The sequence below is a fragment of the Aspergillus pseudotamarii genome (assembly GCF_009193445.1).
Source record: "Aspergillus pseudotamarii strain CBS 117625 unplaced genomic scaffold BDV38scaffold_26, whole genome shotgun sequence".
NCBI classification, from domain to species: domain Eukaryota; kingdom Fungi; phylum Ascomycota; class Eurotiomycetes; order Eurotiales; family Aspergillaceae; genus Aspergillus; species Aspergillus pseudotamarii.
Genome location: NW_022475040.1, coordinates 244,543 through 259,828, shown reverse-complemented (window position 1 = coordinate 259,828; position 15,286 = coordinate 244,543). Strand labels below are relative to the sequence as shown.

At 50.0% G+C, this 15,286-nt stretch overlaps 4 protein-coding genes across 4 annotated transcripts; 2 read left to right on the top strand and 2 right to left on the bottom strand.

Annotated features, from left to right (window-relative positions):
• Positions 1-756: 756 nt before the first annotated feature.
• BDV38DRAFT_282868 (putative RNA binding effector protein Scp160) lies at positions 757-4,834 on the top strand (the record flags this gene model as incomplete). Its single annotated transcript, XM_032059899.1, has 4 exons — positions 757-1,147; positions 1,207-1,457; positions 1,513-3,796; positions 3,849-4,834. The coding sequence occupies 4 exons, from the start codon at positions 757-759 to the stop codon at positions 4,832-4,834; spliced, it is 3,912 nt and encodes a 1,303-aa protein (XP_031913684.1).
• A 189-nt stretch (positions 4,835-5,023) lies between these two features.
• BDV38DRAFT_246516 (cytochrome b5-like heme/steroid binding domain-containing protein) lies at positions 5,024-6,561 on the bottom strand. Its single transcript, XM_032054557.1, has 4 exons — positions 6,403-6,561; positions 5,975-6,114; positions 5,766-5,892; positions 5,024-5,688 (listed from the first exon to the last, which is right to left on the bottom strand). Exons 2-4 carry the CDS (start codon positions 6,091-6,093, stop codon positions 5,521-5,523), a joined length of 414 nt encoding a protein of 137 aa, XP_031913683.1. The 5' UTR covers positions 6,094-6,114; positions 6,403-6,561; the 3' UTR covers positions 5,024-5,520.
• Positions 6,562-7,664: 1,103 nt separating this feature from the next.
• On the bottom strand, positions 7,665-12,027 carry BDV38DRAFT_246510 (putative ubiquitin C-terminal hydrolase). Its single transcript, XM_032054556.1, has 3 exons — positions 11,519-12,027; positions 11,259-11,459; positions 7,665-11,168 (listed from the first exon to the last, which is right to left on the bottom strand). Exons 1-3 carry the CDS (start codon positions 11,723-11,725, stop codon positions 8,280-8,282), a joined length of 3,297 nt encoding a protein of 1,098 aa, XP_031913682.1. The 5' UTR covers positions 11,726-12,027; the 3' UTR covers positions 7,665-8,279.
• A 233-nt stretch (positions 12,028-12,260) lies between these two features.
• Positions 12,261-15,214, top strand: vps27 (ESCRT-0 subunit protein VPS27). The gene is made up of 5 exons (XM_032064049.1): positions 12,261-12,536; positions 12,626-12,758; positions 12,831-13,112; positions 13,179-13,950; positions 14,003-15,214. The coding sequence occupies exons 1-5, from the start codon at positions 12,469-12,471 to the stop codon at positions 14,959-14,961; spliced, it is 2,214 nt and encodes a 737-aa protein (XP_031913681.1). The 5' UTR covers positions 12,261-12,468; the 3' UTR covers positions 14,962-15,214.
• Positions 15,215-15,286: the final 72 nt, after the last annotated feature.

The following is a 15,286-nucleotide window of genomic DNA, read 5'->3' as shown; positions in this document are numbered from 1 at the left end:
TAGCCACATGCTATCGCCCTTTCCATAAGTAGTGTATGTGCTTACCCTGAATGATTACACCTTTTTTTGGAGTAGCAGTAGAAAGTGAAGGTAGTTTTTAGGTGCTGATCATCGCGGTGAAGAAGTACTGAGTAGGTTGAGGCTCCGACGGCAGTGGATTTAATGGTTCGATGGTTCGGCTCCGCCGTCGAATCGCCCAAAAAGGAATAAGCACACCCCGGTCTTTGGCCTTCGACCACTCGGACTGTCTTGTCTGTCCTCTTCGCTCTTCTTCCTTCCCCATCGTCACCACATCAATAAATTATCATTCCTTCTTTGTCAACGGTCGATTTCCGACATCTTCACCCCCCATCCTCTCTTCCCTCTCCCTTATCCTACCTTCCTTCTCTCCGCTTTTGCGGAATTTCTCCTCAATTCCTCTTCACTCTTCTTTTTAATCCTCTTATGCACTGATTATATCTTAATCTCAGCCGCCATTTCTTATTGCCCGCCTCTGGAAATTTTGAGTTGTCAACCTCAAGTGACAATTTAGTGTCAAAATTTCCATTCTATAGTGCTGTTTCAATTTGAGCAGCATCTTTCCTTTGCTTCTAGGGTTCCGGGTATGAGTGACTGGCAGCCTAATATATCTCGAGCTCGAATCAATTGACGAAATAGTGCCTTAGGTTTAATTCGCCTTCCACCCTCACCATAACATATAAATTATACGTCTATTATTCCGAGGTCAAGCAGTTTTAATTACGGTCCCCCGGCAGAATGGCTTCTGATCTGTCTAATGCCGATGTGAACGGCGGAATCCCCAAATCTCGGGCTGCTATGCTCGAGGAACAGCATGCACGTGATGAGGCCCATAAGCCGACTGTGGAGGATGTTGTGGATGAAGAAGATCTCAAGCACCCTCCCCCATCGTCCTTAGTGCAGGACCAAAAGGTGGATGTCCCAGCGCAGAGCCCGGCACCTACGGAAGCCCCCGCTCCCAAGGCTGCCCCTAAGAAGGCGCCCGCCTTTGATGTACAATCGGAGGAGTTGTTCCCTGCCCTGGGAAGTGGCCCGAAGCCTAAAGCACCTGCCGCATCTGCATGGGGTGCTAGAGGGCCTTCAGCGGCTGCCGCCGTCGCCAACGGTGTTCCCGGTGGTTCCCCGGCAGGTAAGTTTCTCAGCACTCGTTCTCGGACACCTGGACATGACTGACCGTCCATGAAATAGCACAAGGCCCCCGCATCATGAGCCTTCCTGGCAAACACGTCGAGCAGCTCCGACTGGCGCCTTCCCAGATGCTTCCTCGAGGACAATTGAAGAAACCTTTGCGGGATATTTTGCGGGACATCTCGAGGCGGTCGAAGGCCAACGTTGATATGCGAGGTGGCCCCGGTGGCTCTATAATCTTCGAGGGCAAAGGTTCAGTAGATGCCGTCAGACAGGCTCTGAAGGAGGTCGCACAACAAGTTGGCTCCAAGGTATGTTTCTGGCCGCTTTGATTTCTGGCCGGCCTATATTAACGTTTGGATTTAGCAATCGGTTCGCGTCCCAATTCCTACTTCTGCCCGACCTCACATCATCGGTAGACAAGGTGCTGTTGTACAGGATATGCAGCAGCGGACGGGTGCACGTGTGCAGGTTCCCCGCGTCGATGAGTCTGCGGGACAGGCCGAGGACGACGAGGATACCATTGATGTCCTCATCGAAGGTGATGCTGTTGCAGCTGAAATGGCTCGGCGGGAAATTGAGGCCATTGTGAAGGAGAGAGCTTCAAACATGAGTCTGCGGCTCAAGTCTATCCCTCCTGAGTTCTTTCCTTTCATCGCGGGAGCTCATAATGCGAACCTTAGAGACATCGAGCAGCGCACCAATGCGCAAGTGCACGTTCCTCGGTACGATACATGGCAAAGCCAGCCCCCACCTCAGGAGGCTGATCCGGGTCATGTTCAGTTTGTGGCAGTCCCTGAAAAGCACATCCACATCAGTGGAGAGCGTGCTGCAGCCCAGGAAGCTCGTGCAGAAATTGAAAGACTTGCTGCTGATCTTCAGCGCCAGTTGACTCTTCGTCAACTCGCTATTAACCGTGGCCAGCATCAATTCATCCTTGGTGATAACGCTGATGCTCTGCATGAGTTCCTTGCTGACACTGGCTGTGCGATCGTTCTTCCACCTTCATCGGATGACAGCGAATTCCTTACGATTACAGGCCCATTGGATTCTATTGAGAATGGTATCAACCGGGCAATGGATCTTGCCACGAGTATGCAGATGGCAAGCATCGACCTGTCACGTCAGCATCCGAATGCTCCCAGTGGAGCACACGCCCACGCGCGTGCCCTTACTCGCTACCTGAGGCAGCGACAGATCATCAAAGAATTGGAAAGTATGTACGACGCTCGTATCGCACTTCCTCCAAGTTCTGATGGGCCGGTCACCTGGGAGGTTTACTCTAGAGACGGAAAAAACACTATTCGTGCGCGGTCCGATATCATGAACCTTGTTCATGCTCATCCTCCAGCAAGGCTTCGCCACATTTCTGTTGACCCCTATTTCCACCCGTACATTCGGTCTCGGGCTATCCCGAAACTACAGGAGGAGTATGGTGTCCATGTCCTCACCCCTGAAGCGCTTGATTGCCCAGACGTAGTGCTCGTTTACGAAGGACCGTCGGCTACTGCTTCTCAATTCGAAGTTCCACGCCAGCGACCAACTGCTGCTGAACTTGCCGCCTTTGAGAAGGCTCTCCAAGAAGCTCAGAACTATCTCTCTAGCGCGTTGGGTGACCAGAATGATATCGTGGCAAAGTCTGCGAATGTGCCTGCCAAGTATCAAGAGAAGGTTAGGAAGTTCGTTGCTCGTGAAGAGCAGGCGAAGGGCGAGGATTCGATACCTGTTCGCGCCCTCGTCGCAGAGCCGAGCGGCCGGGGTGCTGAATGCGAGGTCGCACTGCGCGGTCCTTCCCGTCTCGTGGAAGAGTTGATCTCAAAGTTGCAAGCGTTTGTTACCGACCAAGAGAAAGATGACCTGGAGAGGGGGTATACAACTTCGTTTGACTTCCCTCAGAAATTCGCCAACTTCCTCATCGGTAAGAAGGGTGAAAACATCAATAAGCTCCGTGAGGAGTTTGATGTTGATATCAAGGTGGAGAACGGCAAAGTTGAGGTTAAGGGCCCCAAGGCCAAGGCCGATGCTGCTAAGGTTAGAATCATCAACTTGGGAAAGAAGCTGGAAGATGAAACTACACATGTCTTGAAGATCCCCGCCCAATACCACCGTGAGCTTATCGGTCAGCAAGGTAGCCAGGTTAACAGGCTTCAAGATCGCTATCATGTCCGAGTCCAGTTCCCCCGCGCGACACCTATTGCTGCGGACGACCAGTCTGTCGAGGCATCTAGCGAAGCGGGTGGATCCCGTCCCAGCCGACCTCAGCAGGGTGCTGATGAAGTTATTGTGAAGGGTCCCAGCAAGGGCGCCGATGCCACCCGCGATGAACTGCTTAGCTTGCTGCAGTGGGTCATTGACCACTCTCACTCTGGCTCGGTGTCCGTTTCCCAAAGCCAGATTCCATCCTTGATCGGTCAGCGCGGTCGTGAAATGGATAAGCTCCGCGCTGACACCGGTGCCCGAATTGATGTACCTGGGGCCGATGATGCGCCAGATGCCTCGGGTCGGGTGCTGATCAAGATTAAAGGAACGAAAAGGCAAGTCGAAGAAGCCAAGAAGATCCTGGAGCAACGGTCAACCGAATTTGATGCCACTGTCACTAAGAGTATTGACGTTGACAAGAAGTACCACAAGTCCCTGATTGGTGGGGGTGGTAAGTTTGCTCATTTACTTTCTTTCTCTTTCAATTGCTAACATATGGCCAGGTGCGAATATTCGTAAGATTGTGGCTGATGCTGGTGGACCGACTGACGGTGGCGCATCCCGTATTGTCAGGTTCCCGCGCCCTGAAAGCACTGAGTCTACTATTAAGCTTGAAGGAAATGGCCAAGTCGTTGACAAGATTATTGCTGCTATTGAGGCGTTTGTGAAAGAGCGCGAGGATCAGGTGACTGAGAACGTCGAAGTTCCTTCTACTCAACATCGACTGCTCATTGGACGCGGAGGAGAAACACGACGCGGTATTGAGTCGAAGTTCAACATTACGCTCGATATCCCCAAGCAAGGCTCTGGACGTTCGGATATCAAACTCAAGGGCCCTAGCAATGCTGTTGCAGAGGCCAAGGAGCACATCCTTTCCATGCTTAAGGATCAACAAGGTGAGACCGTGGAGGTTCCCCGGCATTTGCATCACGCCATTTCCGACAATGGCTCTTTCTTCCGTCGCCTTCGTAACGACTACCAAGTGACCGTGGATCATGCTGGCCAGCAAGTACCACCCAAGCCCTCCTCGGATGACACTCGTGGTGCGGTCAACGGCGGTTCATCTCTCCCATTGATCACCGATGAGCCTGACCAAGCCGCTGATGCTCACTCATGGAAGGTCGTTGAGAACACCCCTGCTGCTAATGACCCAACCCAGCCTGCTACCATCACATGGGTGTTGGCAGGCAACCGTGACAATGTGACGAAGGCGAAGGCGGCTCTTGAAAAGGCCATTGCCAATGCATCACAGCAGTCTGCGACTGGCTACCTAATCCTGCCCGATCCGAAGACCTACCGCTTCGTTGTTGGACAAGGAGGTAGCCAGATTAACGCTATCCGTAAGCAGACTGGCTGCCGAATCAATGTGCCCAAGGACCAAGCCAAGGGTGAGGCGATCGAGGTCAAGGGAAACAAGGAAAGCTTGGAGCAGGCCAAGGACATGATCCTGGAGGCTGTCCGGGCCGGACTGGAGGGTAACTCCCGGTGATGCCTGGAGGCGAAGGATTTCACGTATTGGTGATGAAATGAGGTTTTGGCCAACAGGAAGCCGAAAATTCTATTCTACTTGTGTCTTATGTCCGTGAAAAAAATTGTGTTATATACTTTTATTACTTGCATAGGAGGCGCTTGCCCGACCTGGATATTCTGTACTTAACCATTCCATTCTTCTCACGAGTATATACCTATTTCTGTGTATAACGAGTATTACGGCCGTTTTTTTCCTATTTTTTTTTTTTATATTCCATCGTAATACATACAATTGAACTATAGTTCTATATGGCTATCGTGATAAGGACATTGAATGGTGCTCTTTGCACACGAGTATGTAACAAAAGAAAGCCAGACCAGTAAGATAGAGCGCGATCTATTATTTAAACTGAACGATAAGGTAAAGAAGCAAACGGAGCCCCTTCTACTACATCGCAGAGGCACGAAATGATTATAATCATAACAGTTCCAAAAGTCTTCGGTCTTTGAATTTCGCAAATCCCAAGATAACAAACAATTAAAGCAGTATCTGCAGCGGATATCACCAAGCAACCCACCCGATGCCGAACGGAAAGCACACCGAGATGGTCGTACGTTTAAGAAAAACGCAAGGTCGTGTTGAAAAGTTCGTTCTTAATTATTTTTTATTTTTTGTTTTTCTTGTTCCCCGTTATCTATCTTTCTCTACTGGGATTCAGCAGCGGCGTTCAAGTACTGGTAAGCACCGTAGGCGATGGCACCACCGACGACAAGGAAGGCATAGAGGCCAACACCGAGACCGGTGGAGCTGCCGGAGCTGGAGGAGGCGTTGGTAGTAGCCTGGGCGTGAGAACGGGGAGCGGGGTCGCCAGCCTGTTAAGCAAAGCGGAAGTGGTTAGCGATAGGCGACTTTTTATGTTGGCTTGTTTAAGCAATGCCCTAGAACATACCACGCGCTTGAGGTTACCGACGAGGAGACCGTCCAGGATCTCGCGAGCCTCGTCACTGTGACCAACGTCTTCGAAAGCCTCGGTGGCATCCTGGCCACCAACATCGAGCAGGACTTCCTCACCACCGCTATATGCATTGTCAGTTTCTGAACCGCTATGAGATTCGCACTGGTTGAGAGTTCAAATGATGGGGAGTGTCGGGAACGTACGGGTGCTCATCGACGAAAGAAGTGCAGTCGTAGACCTTGTCGTGGATGACCATGTAAAGATCCTTCTTGGTGTTGTGGCCAGACACCTCCTGGAAGGTGAATTCCTTGTTCTCAGACATTTTGTTGGGGGGGTATGAAGACTATAGCGGCGAAACAATGTTAGCGATAGTACTTTTAGGGTCGTAAGCGTAAGATTAATAGACGGATGGGGAGTATGACTCGCGGGATGATCACTGAAAATCATCCAGCGGTGTGGTAGCGTTCACCAGCGAGGTGCCGAGAAACTGCCCCGGGTGAATTACTGCGCAGGGAATTGATGGCGGCATGAACAGGGAAGAAGAGTATCTCATCATCATGCGCCCCGTGTATGTATTACATGTGTCCAACCCGGAGGGTCGGAATGCGAAAAAGGAGAGAGTATCACTTACCAAATTCTAAACTGAAATACAGACAGAAGCGCTGGGTGAGAAGCGAGAAAGGTCGGGAATTGAAAGGATGGGAAGACCGGTGAGAAGGAAAGGAGGAGAAAAGTCGGGGCTGACACTGAAGAAGAGGAAGAAGAGAAGAGGAGTGGAAGATGATGAGAGAGTTGGGGGAGACAGCGGCTAACGTGATTCGACAGAGACTCCGCCTAAGGCCCTCAGGAACCCAAGGCTATTTGTTGGTTTGCTTTGTTTTTTAACTTGCCGTGAATCTCTCCCGTCACCGGTCTTGATGTGCTTTATCCTCGGGGAAGGTCTACATGTGGTACTATCTGGCTAGTCATTCGGTATACTGGATTATTTATGACCATAGTATCTCTGCTCTTAGTTTTCAGGATATTCCCTGCTTCCATCTATGGAGTTCTCTGTATGCCGTGCCCATCGCAGTGCCGGTACCTATCTCGACGCCGACAAGTGGCCTGATAGGGACCATGGGTCAGCGCTCCAATGAGCGGTCGCTTATTAGGAGTCTTAGTCAGAGGAACTTTAGGTTTCCGACCGGCCAAATGCAACTAACCAGACCGAGTCAAGCGCCGTAGTGAATCCTTCATGTGCGGAGGATCTGAAGTTCTTGAGGGCTGGACTCGGAACTTACTTAATCGGATCGATTACTACTTTCAACCTTGAAGTTGGAGTGAGGGGGTTCTGCTAGGTTATGGATTAAATTGCCTATTCTAGTCTACAGAGTACACACAAACCCCAATCAGGAAATTATCCTACCCACGTATCGATCCCATTTCAGCTTCAAGCAAAATGCCAAAAAGCATTTCTTATCGATCTTCATTAATAATTCAAGATCAACAGAACAGGATCAGCTAACTTTCTCGCTATCTGGGTCCACCATATATCAATTCAGGACATCTACCATATTCTAAACCTCTTCATTGTACTCTGCCTTTTTTTTTTTTTCACATGCGGCACGATTATACTTCAGGCCCGAAGGACGTTATTCATCACATGGCAAGCAAAAGCCCTAGGTAGAAAACCTATGCTACCTAGGTATATGCCACATTCGAAGGAGTTTCTCATCAAGCGGAAGCGTAGATCGTAGAAGTCGTGGTAATTCCGCGTTCTTGATCACTTTATCAAGACCCGCCGATATCAGCGCCGCCTTTCGAAGGATAACCGTAATAACCTCGGGGGTGACACCCGTCTCCACGCCTGTCGGGTACCGCTCTCGGGTTCGTTTGCCCGAGATGGATTGTCTTCCCCGCTCTCCGCTGCGGAGATGAATCTAGAGTTAGGTAGATGTGACCTTCCGTCGGTTTTGATATTGATTGATCGGGTTATACAGATAATCTATGAACTGTACAATATGAGGATCATTGTACATACATGCATTGGACTATTTGTTACACCGATGGGTTTGTGGTGCATTGTTCACCTTCTGTTGCTCTGAGTTGTCATACAATACTAGGCCAAAATACAGCGGCACATGTCTTACTGTCTCGCATCTACACGCCCCGAAACAAGCCTCAAAAGCAGCCATGACACCATGCTTTTCATCCATGGGTCTTTCGAATTGATCTAATGTATCTATCAAACCTAATGTAACAACTGCCCTTGTCATTCGCATGTTTAATGACTTCAACAACCAAAGACCTATATACAAACGCATCCAAAATTAACCAAGATCAAAACAAAAACTCGCTGAATGGCTCATAATGGCTCAACACGCTCAACATGCTTGCCATGAAACGTAAAGAGGAAATGCTCGTTATATGCTCATATCACGTGTCCACCATAACAACGGCAATGCCAACTGGGATATAGAACTGATGCTCTCAGTCCGAAACCAAGAAGAGAAGGGAAAGTCTCATCGCTCATTTCGCAGGAACACGCTCATAGAATACAATATATGCTTGTTCGTTCTGCAGTCGGTCTTTGCTACGCAGATCGCGGGGATTGAAATCGACAGTTCGCTCATCATCGAATCTCCGCCAACACTGGCGCGCTCCGTCTCGCACCAAAGAGATGTAATGCCCACTGCTCATAGACGACCCGATATGGCGTAACACACCATATGCATCGTACGTAAATGGGGGTACAGTCGCCAGGGTAGTATCGGGTGGCATCGTTGCCTTCGGGTCACCATTCGACTCTGGGCTTGGGGGCGAATAAACAAAGTCATCCATCCGCAGGCCATGTAAAGGAAACTCAATAGGAGTGTGGATCTTCCGGGCACTTTGTGTTTTCGACGCCGAGAATCTCTTGAAATGAATCACCAAGATTTGTGGAGCCCGCGTGATGATGATCTGTTTGGTTGCAACCCTTTCGCATTTGCAGTAAGGACACTTCCACACCTCGTCGCCGCTCAACATCTCTTCTTTACAATAGCTGCGCAGACATTGATAGATATCACCAGTCCCGGACGGCGGGATTTCAACGCTAATGCTGTAGAAAGCCTCATACGTTGTGGATGTCCGCTTGCAGGTTGTACAACGGAGCCGGCTAGCATGCTGACCAGCAAAAAGCGAAGAAATAAAGGACTCTTCTCGATGACAGTACCGATCCCATTCAATCTTTGAGACTTTGGTAACAGGCATCCTTTCCCGCTGCATCTCCTCTTCAAATGTCAGTGGTCTCAAAGGGCTTCTCTGCCAATTGATGTTTAAATCCTCGTGTAGACAGTCAACAGCAAAGTCAAAGAACTCTTTGGCATCCTGCTGTCGGTCGATGGCCCATTCCTGGTTTAGCCTTCCGCAGAAGTTTCGGAACGAGGTAGGAACAATCACTTCCACGTCACCCTTCCACAATGACCTTATGAGATTGGCAAAAAGGCCCGGCATGACTCCCTGCGAGCCTTTCCAGTTCTTCTGCACATAGTATCGAAATCGATTATCAACAAAAAATCTACTCAACATCATCGTCGCGTTCAAGCATTGTATCGTCGAATTCATATAGCAGGTCACGCCAAAATTGGCAAGACCAGTCCTCGGCAACTTTGCGCGATATATTGAACTTGGAGTGTAAAGAGCAGTCTTTGTAGCAGAATTCTGCCGTGCCAATGTAGGCTGAATTTGTCGGCCATCAGTAACGCCGCTATAACTCGGGCGTGGAACTGCAGGTGGAGGTCGCGAGGGAGCGACGGGGACAGGGGCAGCATAGTTAGGTGTAGGCGGTACTGGTGGCCGGGCATGTGGCGTCACCATTGATTCTTGAATAGCATGGGGCTCCGGGAAGCGCCGTAGAAAGTCTTCATAGGTATGTACGAATGGCGTAGGAGGCTCATCTGTCTCTTGTCCCTCGGGTTCCTCTGTCATCGGCTCCTCTTCAATATATGTCGTAGTGTCAATTTCTTCGTTCTTTGACTTTTCCATCCATGCGGTGAGCTCGTCTGGATTCAAGGGCTTATATTCGCGTAGCCGTCTCTTCCTCACTTCCAAGCTAGAATTAGCGCTTGCCATAGTAGGGACTCTTCCAAGAGGTCGCCCGGGCCTTGCGACTGGACGCTTTTTCTGGAGCGAACCCAGCACAGTAGCTGTGGAGGATGTGGCAAGGGATTGCTGTCCAAGGAGATCGATCCAGGCATCGAGGCCACCCAGCAGAAGGGCGGGAGGACGACCATCCTTCAAAGGTTTATATGCATTGAACTCATAAAGTGTATCATAGAGAGCCCTAAGATGTGGCGCTGTTGTTCCAACAGGGGATCCGGCGAGGTAGCTGACTGAATCGGTGGATTGATCATAGTAAACTATCATGTCAAACTCGTTCCGCTTCTCAAATAAGGACTGTTCATGCTCAGGTGACACCACCAAGCGCTCCTCAAGCTCCTCCGCCGACACGTTTTCTTTCAGTGCCACTGGTTCAATGCAGATGATGGATTTCGCGTATACATGCCCACTATCGTACTGGTCCCGCGGGCGAACGTCGACCAATAACACGTTATATCTTCGGAGATAGTCGAGTAGCTCATGGGCGCTGATTGCACTGCTGTGTGGCAAATCAGCAGTGTTACTTCTGTCTTCCTTCACCTGGTGGATTCCATTCGGGGTCCATGATCTATAAGGATTGTCGTCGAAGCCATTACGACTTGGGCTGCCCCGGGATGAATTAGCGAGATGCGAGTATCGCTGGTTTACTGGACGCGAGCTTTCGGTTGAGGTCCTAGGTGGGTTTGAAGGCGGCTGAGACGGGACTGTCCAGATTGGACTATAAGCTGGATCTGGTGCGCGAGGAAGCGACGTATTGAGGGGGACTTTGGGAGGCAGGACCGGACCATTATGTGATGACCCCATGCTACGGGGTCCTAGAGGTCGCCGCGAGGGCGAAGCAAGGTTTGGGTTATACGGCGACCCTTGAGGCATATAAGACAACGGGCGTCTAGGGATATCGCCATTATAACCCTGTGTGGTATCTTGACCGTTCATTGTCAGGAACGAGTCGCTTGTAGCAGGCGGTGATGCTCTTAGTTTGGCGAAACGCTGGGCCAACATATCTTCTGCAGGCGCCGAGTATCTATTCTGTCTCTCTTGTAAACCCAACGACCGTTGAAACTCCGACGGACTAGGCATTCGTGCTGACTTATAATCTTGTTCGGCTTGGCGACCTCTTGGACTCGGACTTCGAAGTGTACCAGCAGGTATTAGTTCCGGGGTAGGACTTGAACAATTATGCTCGGTTAAAGTCGTAGGCTGTACATTGCTTCTAAGATTGTCTTCTAAAATTTGTTGCTTGATATCGTCCATAGTCCCTTGTTTTGTCCGTACAGCCTATAATCTTGCGGTTAATCAAATTTGCGTAGAACAATGTGAGCCAAAAATTGCTGTAACCAATTGAATAAACATGACTGGGGTCCATACCATCATCAAATTTGCAAACTTCTTGTACCAATCCGAGCGCTGGCTGGCAGTGGTTCGATACTCTGGGTGGTGAGGTATGATATTGATAGTGATCTCCGAAGCACGAAGGTACTGCACGTAAGCTTTGTCCGGTTGATCGTTATCAGAAAATCTCCTAGCATTTTCTATTGCCTCTTGGGCTCTGTTAAGAAGGATGTTGAGCTATAGAGAGTTAGCAATCTTGCTTCGGTATTTCGAGGAACCTGAGAGTAGGAGCATACTGAAGAATCCTCATTCACATCCAGGGCTGCCGCCTGGTCTTGAAGGTCCTTGATATTTGGAAATCGTGGAGATTGATAACCAGCTGGAGTGGCATGGTTGCTGTTGGAAAGCGACTCTGGTCTGCTAATTTGCCCCCCAGGGCGACCGATATTTTCCCACGGCGCAAAGCCCGGTGGAGAGGGCAAAGCGGCTGCATTTGAGGACATTATACAAAGTTTGGTAAAAGCATTTCAATCGATGCTGTACATAACCAAGAGCGCTTCAAAAAGCTCGGCGGGGAAGCGTCGAGGAAATCGCTCGGTCTTCGGAGGCGGTCACTGGCTCTGAGACACGTTTGGGCGATAATCGGGAACAGCAACGGACATCAAACACAAAACGAGAGAAAGGATGCGGCGTGAAAGAGAGGATGAGATATGAAAGAGAAGAGTACCGCTGAGGATTAGGAGTAAAGGAAAGACGGAGATCCTCAATAGAAGGCAGACAGATTGCGGGATGTTCTGGGGTAAAAACTGTAAGTTACACCTGACAACATCAGAAGGATAAGGAGGATAAGGCGGCACAATAACAGTATCGATACTTACCGCCCGCGACTATGACGCCACATGCGTATGCTTAAGGGTTGAGTCAGCGTAGGCCTTACCTAACGAAGCTTAGCCGTCACTTTCTCCGTTAGGCAAGTTGGTACCTCAGTCGATTGGTATCGATGGATCTGCCTGGAGCTTAGATCAACTCCTCCCTCACTTCCCCTCCCAGACCTTGTATTTCTTCATAACACCTCCTGGAAGGCCGAGATAACTCAGTTTTATCCTGTCGCCTTCGCAGCACAAAGTCTACGGTCGCGATTCCCGCCTTTCCTGTTATTCAACGCCGCTACCCAACGTCATAGCTACTCGTCGCTTGACCATCCTTCGACTACCAATCGCGCCCCTCTGATAACATTACCGTCGCCATGGCGGGCTGGTTCTCCTCATCTTCTCCCATTGATGATCAGGTGGAGAAAGCCACCTCATCTTCTTTGTATGTTTAAGCGCTATGTTTTCATCATTCCTAGGATTCATTGTCGAATGGCAAAGCCGACCGAATCCCGGTTCTAACCACTACACTAGGGAGGATATTGCCCTCAACTTAGAGATTTCAGACCTCATTCGGTCAAAGAGTGTTCAACCTAAAGATGCGATGAGGTCTCTGAAACGACGATTGGAAAATAAAAACCCGAATGTGCAGTTAGCGACATTGAAGGTTAGTCCCCCGCCCCCTAACTCGGAAGCGCTCATTCGCTTTCCATGTGTACTGATGTGTTCTATATTGTAGTTGACAGATACATGCGTTAAGAATGGCGGAACACATTTCCTCGCCGAAATCGCTTCTCGCGAGTTCATGGACAACCTCGTCTCCCTTCTGAAAGCGGAAGGTTCTCCGCTTAACACAGAGGTGAAAGAGAAAATATTGGAATTGATCCAGGACTGGGCGATGGCAGCCCAGGGCCGTATGGACCTGAGTTATGTAGGGGAAACATATCGCAAGTTACAAGGTGAAGGTTTCCGATTTCCGCCAAAGACCCAAATCAGCGGGAGTATGCTCGAGAGTAGCGCGGTAAGTGTAACCTGATCTTCAGCTACAGCGACCATTGACTTTACTAACAATAGATGTTGTATGAAGCCCCCGGAATGGATCGACTCAGACGTCTGTATGCGCTGCCGTACGCCGTTCAGTTTTATGAATCGCAAACACCACTGCCGGAATTGTGGTAACGTCTTCGACGCTCAATGTTCTAGCAAGAACCTTCCTCTACCTCACTTGGGGATATTACAGCCTGTCCGTGTTGACGATGGGTGCTACGCAAAACTAACTTCGAAACCATTCACACCCTCTGGATTGTCGGATCGATCCGCCTTCAAGAATAACTCTATCACAAAGTCTAGCGTGATGGAACCGCGTACGGCGCGGGCAGAGGGCGGTTTTGATGATGACCTACGACGGGCTTTGCAGATGAGCTTAGAGGAGGCGCAGGGTAGAGGATCTACTGGTTACGTTCCACAGCCGAAGGTTGCCCAAGAGCCGCCTCAGGCATCTAGTCAATCCAGAACCGAAGAGGAGGAGGATGCAGACCTAAAGGCCGCTATTGAGGCATCCCTGCGCGACATGGAACAACATAAGCAAAAACACGCAGCCGCTCTGAAAAACACCCCTATTAATGAACCTTCTACATCTCGAGATACACCTGGCGTGACATCGTTACCCAAGAATCCTTATGAACTGAGCCCTGTGGAGGTGGAGAATATCCACCTCTTTGCCACTCTTGTTGACCGATTACAACACCAGCCACCGGGTACTATTCTACGTGAGCCTCAGATTCAGGAGTTATATGAGAGCATCGGCACCCTTCGACCTAAATTGGCTCGGAGCTATGGTGAAACGATGAGCAAACATGGTATGCGCCTACCCAGGTTTTGAGAATGATGGTGTTAACCATAGACGTATAGATACACTACTTGATCTACATGCTAAACTATCAACGGTTGTCCGGTATTACGATCGCATGCTGGAGGAGCGCCTCTCGAGTGCATATTCGCAGCAGTCACTAGGATATGGAACCGTTCCTAGCGGCCCACGATATCCTAATGTGTACCCCTCGATGCCGCCACTTGCTCCCGAAGGGAAGAGTGGAGTTGAGAACTTCTACTATGGGAATCCAGGCGTGGAAAAGCCGACAATTTCTAGTACACCATATACCCAGCAGCAACCAGAGGGGGAAGGACTCGACAGGGCTGGAATGCGCAGCGGCGCCATGAGCCCCGGCATGTACTCACAGCCCCCTCCAGCTATGCCGCAAAGTACACCATGGTATGGAAACACGCAGGCTGCGTCTCCAAAGATCTCAGCCGCCAATACACCTTACCCTCAGAGCCCCTCTGCGTACCCTGCCCCAGGCGCACCGACACATTTCTATACAGCCCCCAATCAGCCAGACCAAGATGTGAACCCTTATCAATCTCCCCGACAAAGCGAGGTGGACGCCTCTTATTTGCCGTCGCCTGTGACACGGCGCGATTCCTTGTACCAACCAACTACACACCCCAACGTTCCAGCACCGAGCGTACCAGAGCAGCCACCATCGGCTGAGCAAATGGCGTACCTACAGCTGTCAGAGTCTCACCCTATGCAACCTGGAAGCCAGCCTGCACTTAACCGCCAGCCCACCGACCCTGCAACCCAGTCTTATTACTACCAACAACCTCCCCCAGCGCACCCAGGCGCTGCGTACCCCCAGGCGCAACCGGCGTATCATGGTGCGTATCCTGTCAACGATGCCTCTCCGGTAGGCGGAACTGCCCCTCCAACACATTATCAACAGCAGCAACAGCAACCACAACAACAGCAACAACAACAACCACCACCACCATCGCGACCCGCAGTTGAAGAGAGCTTGATTGAGTTGTAAGACATGGCGAGTTTCTGGCTTCTGTGTGACGAGAAATGGACTTTTATATCTAATTTGCTATAAATGAACTTCCCTTTTGTGATCGTTATGATACCAGTTGTTTTGGTTGTTAGCAGATTGCAAAATTGTATCCCAACCGTTGATGAATTCTTCCAATTCCCATTTGATCATGAATTTGTATAGGCCCCTCAAAGAAAGGCAATAGCACGCAGATCAATGGTGAGTCTGCATGTATACTAGTCGAAAAGAGCATAGCGCAGGCAGGTGATGAGAATGCGGGGAAAGCTTGGTTCTCCAACCTGATTTATGGAAAATCCCTATATAT

Bases quoted from the DNA above. Each gene is read 5' to 3' on its own strand.
- vps27 (XM_032064049.1), top strand. From the start codon at position 12,469: ATGGCGGGCTGGTTCTCCTCATCTTCTCCCATTGATGATCAGGTGGAG. The intron at 12,759-12,830 runs GTTAGTCCCCCG...TCTATATTGTAG, and splicing joins TGCAGTTAGCGACATTGAAG to TTGACAGATACATGCGTTAA. The intron at 13,951-14,002 runs GTATGCGCCTAC...ATAGACGTATAG, and splicing joins TGAAACGATGAGCAAACATG to ATACACTACTTGATCTACAT.
- BDV38DRAFT_246516 (XM_032054557.1), bottom strand. From the start codon at position 6,093: ATGTCTGAGAACAAGGAATTCACCTTCCAGGAGGTGTCTGGCCACAAC. The intron at 5,893-5,974 runs GTACGTTCCCGA...CAATGCATATAG, and splicing joins TCTTTCGTCGATGAGCACCC to CGGTGGTGAGGAAGTCCTGC. The intron at 5,689-5,765 runs GTATGTTCTAGG...TTTGCTTAACAG, and splicing joins TCGGTAACCTCAAGCGCGTG to GCTGGCGACCCCGCTCCCCG.
- BDV38DRAFT_246510 (XM_032054556.1), bottom strand. From the start codon at position 11,725: ATGTCCTCAAATGCAGCCGCTTTGCCCTCTCCACCGGGCTTTGCGCCG. The intron at 11,460-11,518 runs GTATGCTCCTAC...AACTCTCTATAG, and splicing joins ATGTGAATGAGGATTCTTCA to CTCAACATCCTTCTTAACAG. The intron at 11,169-11,258 runs GTATGGACCCCA...GCAAGATTATAG, and splicing joins AGTTTGCAAATTTGATGATG to GCTGTACGGACAAAACAAGG.